This window comes from Dermochelys coriacea, chromosome 13 (assembly GCF_009764565.3).
Source record: "Dermochelys coriacea isolate rDerCor1 chromosome 13, rDerCor1.pri.v4, whole genome shotgun sequence".
NCBI lineage: Eukaryota > Metazoa > Chordata > Testudines > Dermochelyidae > Dermochelys > Dermochelys coriacea.
This window is the reverse complement of record NC_050080.1, coordinates 10,474,460-10,486,696: the sequence shown is the minus strand read 5'-3', so window position 1 is coordinate 10,486,696 and position 12,237 is coordinate 10,474,460. Positions and strand designations below refer to the sequence as shown.

Here is a 12,237-nt window from a genome sequence, read left to right as displayed (position 1 = left end):
ACTTTATTATCTACTTTTTTCTGGAGAATACGTTTGCTTTCATCAGGATTCCTTAAACAAAGAGATATTTACATTAATAAATACATCCAAAGCGGAAGACATCTGCTGGGGTTATTGTCATCTTTCTGCTATCGGTATGTATGTGTGTGGGAGGGGAATTATGAGGCACATGCACTTGATCTCTTTTTGGCAAGTTTGGAAACCACAGTTCACTTTCAAATCTAATGTGGCAGCCTGTTAGTTTGAGGCAGAGAGACATACAACAACAACTAGACAAACTTTAGGTTGCCTCCCCAGAGAGCTCCATGATGAAGCTCTCTTCATTAGTGAACGCCACATACTAAACTAGTAATCTGATTAAAATGAAAGGATTAGGGAGAAATTTGCCAAAGGAAAACAGTAAAACAAACAAAAACAAAAAAATCGAAATGCAGCTGAGGAAGCCATTGGAGCTGCCTTTACCTGCTGAAGAAAGGAAAATAAATGAGGAAGTTACGCCAGCCCACTTTACAGGGAAAGTGAGACAACAAGAGTGTTTTCTTCCTGTTTATATTTTTAGAAGGACTTGCACCTGCTATCTTGATTAGCACAAGGGGATGTTGGAGAATGCAAACAAAACTATTCATTATTACCATACTTAAGAAAAAAAATATTTTTTTCACATTTTTATAATACAATGTAATATTCTTACATTTTTTCTGTGAGATTTGTACTAGCTTTCAGGTTGGTAACATGTAATTCTTGGACCTAAAATGTAAGTACAAAAAAATGAAAAATAATTGCAAGTGTATCTTCATGATATATACAAAATACATTAGTTATTCATGCAAAGAGTAACACTAAGCCTTTTTTACTCCAAAATTTCTTGTTTGCAGTAATTTACAACGATCACTTTACACATTAGAGAATATTTCACATCTTCTCTCTGAATATTTTAGTGCAAACTTCCCAGATTTCACATAATGTTACTCTTTTTAGATGCGTATTTTAAGCTTTTTCTTAAGTGTTATAAATTGGCCCATATTCTCCAATTTGTACTTCGAAAAGTTTCAGATGTGTGGCTCGTATGCTACTACATCATAGTTTCTGCTAAAGATAGAGCTGGTAGCAGAGTGGAAAAGCTAGAGGATGGATCTGCCAGATTTCATGGAACCAAGAACTAGTTTCCATGAATTTCCACTCTTCTCCCTTTCAAAAGGCTTAGAGCATGTATAAACCCATAAAATATATACAGAGGAGGTGGTGGTGCTCCCCCTTATAAAACTTTCAGCTCATTGTTTAAAAAGTATTCACCCGGGATGTGGAAGATCTAGATTTAATTTCCTACATTTGCGTAATGTGCAGCAAAGACTTGACCCATGTCTTCCACCTTCTATGTGAGTGCCCTAACCACTGTGCTATTAGGTATTTTGGGCTGAGTCTTTTTCGGGACTTGTCCACATTGCCTTACAATTCGGACTACAAGGATGTGAACAGCAGTGCACACCACTGTGCTGCGCTGTAACTCCTGTATGCGGATGCTGTGGGCACGAACTAAAAGGTTCCTAGTTTACATTAATGTAGACTACTGGAATCTTACTCCAAGCTTTATCGTAGGTTCATCAAATCCACTTAAGTTAAAATTGTAGACATCATCCCTGTCAAAACAGATACAAATAAAGTTTTAGTTCATGAATCAAGGAATATTCTTAACATACTTGGATAATTAAAACATTTTCAAACAAAATTACTAGATACTTACACAATATGTCCCGCAGCCATATTAAGCACAGCTGTAGTTTTTACGTTTCTACAGCTTCTATTCTGAACTTTTCCCTACATATTCACAAGAAGAGTTACACAGGTCTAATATTCAAAACATGTTCATCTACAGTCATCAATACATCAGCAAGTTCTTTAACAGAAGCATGGGTGATAAATTAGTTGCTTTTGAATCTAAATCTCACTTAACTTACAATATTCAAATATGGTATTAGGGGTCAGGGGCTGCTGGAAGAGAAATATTTTGAGATGTAAAATACAAGTCCTCATCATCTGTGGCCCTTAAAAATCTCATGGTACTTATTCCAAAAACAACAATGTTGGTTTCTATACCATGCCCAAATTCCATTTGAGTAATGTGTTTTCCTACCTATTCTCATATATTTTGATCTGGATAAAGTACTCTTAACTGTATCTTTTAAACTGTTGTATAAATGTTGCTATGCATATCATGGAAGAATGAACTTCACTCATAAATTAAATGATCCCGTTATATGCTATATGGTAAGGGCTTGTTTACATGAACATTTAGTTCATGTCCAGAAGGGTGTGAATCTACCCCGCACTATCCTGCTGCATACTAACTGTCCATGAAGACCCTACTAGTGCACACTAATCATTCCTTAGTGAGCTTTGATCACCCCCTTTTCAAAACAAGGTAGATCAAAGCACACTAAGGAAATAATTCCAACCAGGTGTGCGCACACGCATATGCACGGTAGCCAGATTTTCCCCATAGCCACATCTGTTGCATCAGTCTGGGCACTCTCTGGAGTCGCACCTTCATGGTGCTCAATATAGAGCCCTGCCAACCCAACACCCCGAGTTCCTGCTTGCCGGTTACTCTGAGAGTGGGGAAGGAGGCTGAGTATTGGAATGGACATGAACAACACATCTCGAAGAACAATAGTTATGAGAAGGTGAGTAACCATTTTTTCTACTTCGAGTGTTTGTTCATGTCGATTCCAACCAGGTAAATCACAAGCTCAAGTTTAGGTGGTGGGGTCAGAGTCTTCCACTGATTGAAGTGCTGCTCGTCCGAAGGCCCCATCATCTCTGGCCTGCTGGGTAATTGCACAGTGCCTGGCGAAAGTATGGATGGAGGACCACGTCGCCATCCTGCAGATTTCCTGAGTGGGAACCTGAGCCAGGAGCACTGTTGATGAAGCCTGCGCCCTGGTAGAGTGTGCAGTGATTGGAGGTGCAGGAATACCCGCCAGGTTGTAGCACTCACGAATACAGTATGCGCTCCATGACAAGATGCATTTTAACGACACAGGCTGACCTTTCATTCTGTCTGCCACTGACACAAATAACTGGACCGATTTTATGAAAGGTTTTGTTCTCTGGATATAAAAGGTTAGCGTCCTGCAGACATCCAGAGAGTGGAACTTCTGCTCTCTGCTGCTGGAATGAGGCTTAGGGTAGAATGCTGGGAGAAAGATGTCCTGGTTGATGTGAAATGCAACACAACCTTCAGGAGGAAAGCAGGATGAGGCCTGAGCTGAACCTTGTCCTTATGTAGGGAGTCTCTGATGTTAGGGCCCTGAGCTCAGACACCCTCTTGGCCAAGGTTATCGCTACCAGGAATGCCATCTTGTAGAGAGATAGAGAAAGGAGCATGTTGCTAATGGTTCAAAGGGGGGGGTCCCATGAACCTAGAAAGGACCAGGTTGAGGTCCCAGGTAGGAACAGGCTGACGGATGTTAGGGAATAGCAGGGGTTCTCAAACTGGGGGTCCGGAGACCTCAGGGGGTTGTGAGGATATTACATGGGGGAGTCACGAGCAGTCAGCCTCCACCCCACTTTGCCTCCAGCATTTATAATGGTGATAAATATATAAAAAAGTGTTTTTAATTTATAAGGGGGGGTTGCACTCAGAGGCTTGCTATGTGAAAGGGGTCACCAGTACAGAAGTTTGAGAAGTAGCCTGTTGAGCCCTTTTAAGAACCGGCTGACCATAGGGTTAGCAGGTGTTATAAGATTACCTGCTGACGATAGCCTGCTGGTTCAAAATACGGAGCTGAAGACAACCTGTAGAGTAGACCTTTCCCCTGACAAGGTCAAGTCGCTTCGCCTCCCACTTTTTAAAGAGAGGGCCCCTGGAAACCCTGTTGCTCATGCTGATTAGCAGCATACAAAAACAAGAGAGAGTCGGGAGGTGGAAGGAGGAAAATGGTTCGTATCTCTTGGAGGGCATGAAATAACGCCTCTCATTGCACTTGGCAGTGGGTGGCAAGGAAGCTGGGGTCTGCCGCAGGGTCTTGGTGGTATCCACAATAGTTTTAATAAGTGGTAGGGTAATAAGAGAAGGACCTGAGGGGGTGAGGACCAGCATAGGACCAGCCTCGTCGACCACCTCCTCAGCCTTAATGCCCAAACCTTAAGCAGCCATTCACTGCAACTGATGTAGCATCCTGTTGTCCTCAAGTGCTAGGGCTATAGATGTGCCTGCCAATGCCTTGTCCAGAGATGACAAGGAGGAAGCCCCTATAAGCAGCGGATGCTCCCTGCCATCCTGCGACTCTTGGGGGTCTCGAGGGAATGTTGCTCCTGTTGGTGCCTGGGCTGTCAATACTGAACTCGGTGTTGGAACAGGCACTGGAGACACTGATGATACCACCGATGGAGCTGGGGCCAAACCAGCTGCCTGAGCTGACGAAGGTGGCCGGGCCGTTGTCTGTGCTGCTGTCGGTGCAGAGATCAACATCAGTGCCAAAAATGCTGTTGGCGCCAGCGCAGCAGTTGGTGCCAAGATTGCTGTCAGCACCAAGGTCGAAAGAATTGCTGGTGCCCCAGCAGATGGCATTGGTCTGTGGGTAGGCGCCGAGGCAAACTGCATGGTTGGCGGCAGGACAAATGTGGCTGAGGCAACTGAAGATGCTGCAGAGCAGTGCCCTTAGATCCCTCCCTGACTTAGATCCCCCCCTGAAAGACCCAGGGGGTCCAGAATGGCCACTGTGGTGGATTCTGCCACTGCAGTGGCCAGGCCTGGGGCTCTGGTCTGTCTTGCCTTGACCTTAATCATTGGTTCCAGTCCTTCGAGAGTGGTGGGAGTCAGACTCTGATTCCAAGGTCTCCGAGACCAAAGACCATGGAGGAGCCAAGCTTTGGTGCCTCGAGCGTCAAGAGCTTGGGGAGCGACTAGGCTTTCTGTCCGAGTGGGCTAGTGCCGAAGGATGTGGAGCGGGGGAATGCTTGACATCATTGCCAGCTTCCCTCTTGACTGCACCTGGGGACGGAGTGGGATCGCCAGCGCTGGAGGTTCCTCCCTTCTAGGGGGCGAGAATGGCACTGTAACATGCAGCAGCTCCTGAGCAGCTTCAAAAACTTCTGGCATCTAAATAAGTGGCATCCGCTGGCCCATAAGGACTGGTGAACATGGGGGCCTCAGACTCAACTGCCTCGCCTGGACAGGAGTTGACATGACCCAAAGGGGGGATCTTGAGCTGTAGCCCACCTGGGATTTCCCTTCCTTAGATTTAGCTGGAGGTGACCAACTGTCCAGTTTCTTTTTCTCCTGAGGTGCCAGCAAGTGAGACCGGTGCCTACTTGCTGCTGGACCTTGGGAGGTGCCACACGTCCCAGGATGAGTCCTTTTTAGGCACCAAACTTTATGACCGCGCTGGGGCACTCCGTGTCAAGAAGGAAGTATTAGGAGCCGGGTCCCCTGAGCCCGGGTCCAGATGGGGGTGTAGAGCTGCCTCCATGAAGATCAGTTTAAGTCACTGCTCCCTTTCTTTAAGGATTCTAGGGCGGAACTCGCGGCAGATTTTACAGCGATCCTTTTGGTGACCCTCCCCTAGGCACCATAAACATGAGGAGTGTGGATTGCTCTTTGGCATGCGCTTCGTGCAGACCACAGTTTTTAAACCCCGGGGACTGTGGCATACCATGGCACAGGGGAGTCAGAAGAGGGGTAGAGACCCCCAACAACTCTAACCACTAACTACTAAGACAAACTAACTATATACAAACAACTGGAGTTGAACTCACTTGCTAAAGCAAGGGCTACTGGAACTTCCAGTCTACTGTCACTGGCAATAAGAGGAATTGAGGGGGTGACTGGTCAGCAGGGCTCTAAATTGAGCACCATGAAGGTGCAACTCCAGGGGGTGCCTGGACCGACACAAAGGATGCAGCTATGGGAAAAATCTTCCGCATACCGTGCACATGCATGTGCACACACACCTGAATGGAATTGACATGAACAAGCACTTGAACTTTCAATGCACGTCTTCAGGGACACACACAATTAGCGTACAGCAGACTACCGTGGGGTAGATTCACACCTCAGTTTGCCGCAAACTGAACGTTCATGTACACAAGCCCTTAGAAATTAGTTTGTAAAATTTGTCATGAGTTTTGAGAATTCTATCTGATAGGTGTTGTATAGTATCAGTCACTATTATTATAGGTGGTACTATTAAAGAATCATATTAAACATTATTGAATAGCTATAAAAACACATCAACACATGAGCTGACACTGCTGTGAACAAATAAGGTGGGTAGGTGCTGCAATGTACCAGTTTTGGATGTGATGTTAAAATTATGGTCACTCTTGGATATCCAGATGGAGATGCAAATTAAATAGTCCCTGATCATTTTAAAAATGACTGGCAATAAAACCTGTGACTTGGCTAACAGTCATTTTTAAAGAAGAGAGATTTCATATTCAGGAATGCTAGTGAACTATTGTAGAGCATCTATCAACTGCCATATTTTTATATAATTTTATACCTCATTGCTTTCTAAAGTACATTGGGATATTTCAAGTATGAAAAGTGCTACAATGAACAAAATTTTGTCTTAGATTCTAGTAGATTATATCAATTTTCAGGAGAAATTTCTATGTTAAAAAAAACAGTAAATGTACCTTACTGACTTTGAAACCAGCCTTATTTAAACATGACCTAATTTTTTTATCAAATACCATCAAATGCATACCAAAAATGTGTTCAATATATTACTAATATAAATGAAAACCTTAAGAAAAGAAAATATTTGCTTGTATAGTGTATCACAGAGTTCTTCAATAACAGAATCTAAGATAAAATTCTAGTAACTTAGAACTTAAAGTCATATGTTAAGACACATTTTTACTATATTAGTCTACAAAAAAACTGCACAATTATAAGCCAAATCCAGACAACTTCATTTCCCCCCCCCAATAGGCCCAAATTCTCATTACTGCACAAAGCTCAAATTGTAAAAGGTAAAATTATAAAAAGAGCCTAAGTGACTTAAGCCTCAGTCTCATTTTCAAAAGTGAATTAGACCATAAGGGTCAAAGTCCCATTGACTTTCAATACTTTGGATAACATTTTTAAACTAAGTGATTTAGGAGCCTAAGAGTAAAATTTTCACGGTGCTTAAGTGTCAGATTTTTAAAGGTATTTAAGTGCCTAGATATACATAGGGGCCTAGAGGGATTTTCAGACACAGCTAGGTGCCAGACTCCCATTGATTTCAGTGTGTTAGGCTCTTTTAAAATTTTTACCCCAAGTCAATGTTCTTTGTGTAGGTTTGCTGCACTAGAAACAAAGGGCCCAATTCTCTGCAAGTGTAAGCTGATAGAGTAGCGGGGAACTACACCCATTTACACTGGCAAAAAAAATTGTCCCAGAATCCTTCATCCCCAGGCAGCAACATCTGCACCTCTAAAATACTGGGATAGGTAGTGCTGAAAATCTGTGTAGTCACAGAACCAATGACTATACATCCCAACCCCCAAAATTCCTTCCGCTATCGTTGGAGCTCCTAGCATTCTCCATTTCTGCATAGCAAAAGAGAACCAATTCTAGGGAGAGCTGGGCAGGAGCTGCCTGAAAACAAATAGTACTTAGAGTGAACTAAGTTACAAACCTGTAACTGCCAAATATCATGAGTTATGCTGCAAACACAAAATAACTTGAGTTTCTGTTTTCATTTTTCAAAATAATTTTCATAACCAATTTTGCAACATATATTGATGCATTTGTTCACAATTAGATAAATATAAACATTTAAATTGTGATTGATGACCTGATTCTCAAAGGTGCTGAGCAACAACTGCTCCTACCAAGTCAATCGAAGACGCAGGTGTTAAGCATCTCTAAAGATCACACCTTTATGTGATTAAGTTTACATACAACCAAATTATTGTAGCCTTTAAAGCAACTTTGAGCATCACAGTTTCTCTGCTAGTGCTCTAAAAATAGCAGTACAGGCAGCACTTTAAAGTTGCAGCTCATGCTCCATCTATACAGCTATTTTTAGAGCCTTAGAGCGAGCCCAAGTCTACCAACCTAGGCTGCAGGCTCGCTTCAAAATCCTTACTCACAAACTGGGCTTAGCTGAGCTTGTCCTCCACCTTCTCACAAAGATTTATGATCTGGATAAACCCAACTAGGTGGCATAGGGACTTTATGTGCTCTTTCTTCTTTGCAAGTCCACAAGGAAGTAAGTCACAATCAAGCTGTTCAAACTATTATAAAAAAACAATTTATACCATACCTGTTATTAGCTAAACATTCTCTTGCTTTTCTTGCATGTTCGATATCATCCTTTTGTTTATATCTGTCACTGATTTTACTTATTATTGATTCTATTGTTTCAGCCATTTCTTTAGATTTTGCTTTCTGTAACAACAGACTTTGTAAATAACCTGTTAACTTTGACAGTAAACTTTGTACAATAAAAGGGTAGAGCTGCAGTTTGGGTACAAAGACTCCATGTAGTTGGCACTCGACACCCACGGATCCCTCAGGATCACCAGGCTTGAGGGCAGCTTTTCCACAGGAAGAAAATCACACCCCTCTACTTGAACAATGTAAGGAAGCCTTAACAGAAATTTTCCCGCAAAATTACCACAGCTTTCGATGCAAGTGGCAACAATCTGGACTTTTTTATCAGTAAATCAGCTACATTTAATGGACAGTTTAAAATCCTGTCTCTGACCCAATATTTAAATAAGGTTGGGCTTGCATTGGGATGTTTCATCAGGGATCTTGATTTAAATTGTAACAGTTACAAGTGCCACCAGAACAAAGGACTGGTTCATCTTTTTAAACAAAAGGAACCCCTTGAAATCAAAATAGATAAATATTTTAAATTTTCAGCACAACACATATATAAAAATGAGTTACATTTGAAAATATGGTGGACCCCTTATTCATCTGCATTAGTGTAAACTAAATGATGAACAAATTTAGAAATAAGTAAAATTAAAAATATGCTATTGAGGCTATATTGAAATATTTAAAATATGGTAGAAAGAACACTGAAACTACACCATTCCCTTTATTGCTAAGTCAGAGGAACCAAGATGAAAATCTATCACCTTTTCAGATTTTTTATGATTTGTAGTCCCTTTCCTAAAAGAAACATCAACTTCCTCCATAGAATTTCTGGCCAACACTAATTTTGTTGAAGATCCCAGAGATTTTTCAGTCATTTTACTTGGATAAACTGATTTAAAAGATGTTTCAGGTGTGATGGGAACTTCTTTTGCCTCTGTACTTAGTATTTTCGGTTCTAAATGCTTAGCACTGTTTAGCATTTGTCCTCTGTGTCTTACGCAGTTTTCTTCTGGTTTTTTGGTTTCATTTTGTTGCTTCTTTGATATTTTTCTACTCTGAGCTTGTTGTTTTGGAGAAGTACTTTCAAATATTGAATAGAAAGCTTTTTGTTTGGCAGCTCTTTCACTGAGAACAGGAACTAATGCAAACAAGAAAATAAAATCTTTTTAAGATTAAAAAAACGTATAAAAAAGTTTGAACATAAAAAATTTAATTTGCCATTCACAAATACTTATTACTAACAAGGCATAAGCTTAACCTTGTTGGAATGTATGTCCTGATGATGTACTTCTCATCTGCTTGTCACACTTCGTTATAAGCTTCTCAGGTACAGAGCATGCCTGTTTTATCCAGATTTTATTTTTATCAGCAGAACTTTCCAAAAGACCAGGCAATCTACAAAAATAATCCTATTTTATTTACACTAAATTGCAGAAATTTGGTCATTATTGCTAAATGTAACAGGTTTACAAATAAAAACACTGGTTAATTAAAGTTAATATCACAGAAAAGTAGGGCTGAAAGAGATCTCTGGAGATCATTATCAGAATCCCAGAAGCACTGTCTTTAGCAATACTTGCACATATAGCTTTCGAAAGGGTTTTGGTTTTTTTTTTTTTTTTTTAAGATCAAAAACAGTTATTTAGGGTGGTTTTCTAATACTTACAAAGGTTTATCATTTCTGCCTACTGGCTGAGAATCAGGAACAATATTTAATAGTTCATCTAAATGAAACATATTAAATTTGATATTAAACAATTTTCTCAGTTTCTTTTGTAAAAATATGAAAACAGAATGATTTTAAAAGTGTATTGTCAAAATTTGCAGAAGTACTTACGTAGTGTTTGGTTTTGGCTGGTCTCACTGTCTGCCTTGTTTTGTATCATTTCCAAAACTTTTTCAGCTGATATATGCTGCTGAAAAATTACAAAAAAATATATTGGAGTGGAGATATACATTGTTACATACAAAAATACATTTTATTTAAAACAGAATTTTTTTTTAAAAAATGTTAGAAAATAATGGCTCCCAAAACCTTTTTAGATAGTTTTGCCTCATTTCTGATTCTTGTTATGCTGGTATTCTGCTGAGTCTCACAAAATACATTGACCAATTCAGAGCCATCTCTACCCTAAAAAGGAAAAGTCAGTAATGTTAAGTAAGGAAGTAATTTTACTATTAAAGAATAAATTTTGGAGAACGATTTTTGTGATTCTTACAAAATGTTTTTCAGGCAGTGTGGTTCTACCCTGAAGAATTGTTTTGGAATCCCAAAATATTTTTACTTATTCATTGTGTCTCAATAATTTCTATACAACATTTCCTCAAATTAAAGATGTTTTTGCACCTCCAAGCCCCACAAACTCAATATGGTTCTGACAGTCAAATTGAGATCTTTTCATCTCACACCAGTAAGAGATTCTTCAGGGCAAATTATACCCTCAGCTACATCAGTGCAAAACCAGTGTCTTCAGGTTAAATACTCAAGTGACATCTGTGCAACCCCATTAACCTTTAGTTTGAGGATCTGATCCAAAGCACAATGAAGTAAACAGGAGTACTTCCATTGACTTCAATAGGCTTTGGGTCAGGCCATCAGTTTGCAGAAATGTCAGTAATACCATAATTTGGACACAATGGCATTTCACAGATGTAGATGATGGTATTGTTTTGTTCCTTAACATATTTCATGACAGTGGAATTTTAATAAAGTTGAGCAGTTCAAGAATTAGGTGCACAATTAAATTACATGCACAAAATATGCTCATTCAAACTCAGGGACTGTGTATAGAAACAAGCCTAATCCATTTGATCATGCAACTATCTGATTTGCCCAAACATCTGTAGTAATTGTGTTCACAAAGCAGAAACACAATTGAACAATTAAACTGTCTAAAAATTTGGCACTAAAAATCTTGTTGTGTTTTGATAGAATTGCAGAGGTCGAGGCTGGATATAAATAAGCCACACCTTTATCTTCTCCATTTCTTTAGATTCGCATTGTCCTTGAAACTTTGCAGTAAAATTGTGATCACTTCAAAGAAAGTCTGTTTTGCAATTTAAAAATTAATGCATGTAAATGTTTTCTGTATTAAATGTCAGTAATGTAAAACTATCCTATTAGTCAAAAAAAGCTCATTAACTCTTGAACACTATAGCATATGGAGATTATTTTGCTGAGTGAACTGGAGATTCCAATGGATAAAAAATTGACAGATTGTGTATGAGGATGGGAAAGGAATAAGCAAGTTTGCCAGAGGGTGAGAGTCAGCCTTGAGGGATAAAATGCAGATATTAGAATAATTTTACAGATGGAAGGTGGGTGAGGTATTCCCTCACACATCTTGTCTCTCTAATATCCTGGGACCAATACAGATACAACTGCAAATATAATTTTATAGGTATCCTTGTTTGCCAGTAGGAGTCCTGTTCAGTTTTAGCCAGCTGAAAGCTTGAATCTGAAGCAAGGCAGGATTTAGAAAAGAAAAAAAAAGGGATTTAGAGGGGGGAAAAAAAATGGAGATCTGCAAGACCACTTTTGTATCAGCACAAAACCTGATGAGACCAGTAAATATTATGATGAAAATGGATTATTCTTTTTTAAAAAGTGAAGTATTGATTACAAACACAATGAGATCACTAATACAAGCTTGCTAAAGTATGGATTAGGAAGAACACATAGTATAAATATGTTAATTACTTTTTCTGCAGCAACATTATGCCTTTTAAGAGAGTCAGCTATAGAAGATATATGTAGTCCAGTATGCTCTAGATCTAAATTCTTTGTTCCACTCTCAGTTATTCTGGTAATGTTATTTTTTTCAGAAGAGGTCATCATTTGCAAAGGCAGTTTAAAGCGGGCCTTGCGGGGAGTTGCTGAAAACAAACCAGAGACTTGTTAATTTTACTTTTTC

At 39.7% G+C, this 12,237-nt stretch overlaps 1 protein-coding gene across 1 annotated transcript in view; it reads right to left on the bottom strand.

Annotated features, from left to right (window-relative positions):
- The window catches only part of SYCP2 (synaptonemal complex protein 2), a 61,741-nt gene that overhangs the window by 22,076 nt on the left and 27,428 nt on the right, over positions 1-12,237 (bottom strand). The window contains 10 exon segments of the mRNA XM_043496091.1: positions 3-51; positions 692-747; positions 1,580-1,637; positions 8,259-8,383; positions 9,085-9,461; positions 9,582-9,718; positions 9,990-10,047; positions 10,161-10,239; positions 10,359-10,454; positions 12,024-12,199. Of these exon segments, the coding sequence (XP_043352026.1) occupies positions 3-51; positions 692-747; positions 1,580-1,637; positions 8,259-8,383; positions 9,085-9,461; positions 9,582-9,718; positions 9,990-10,047; positions 10,161-10,239; positions 10,359-10,454; positions 12,024-12,199 (1,211 nt within the window).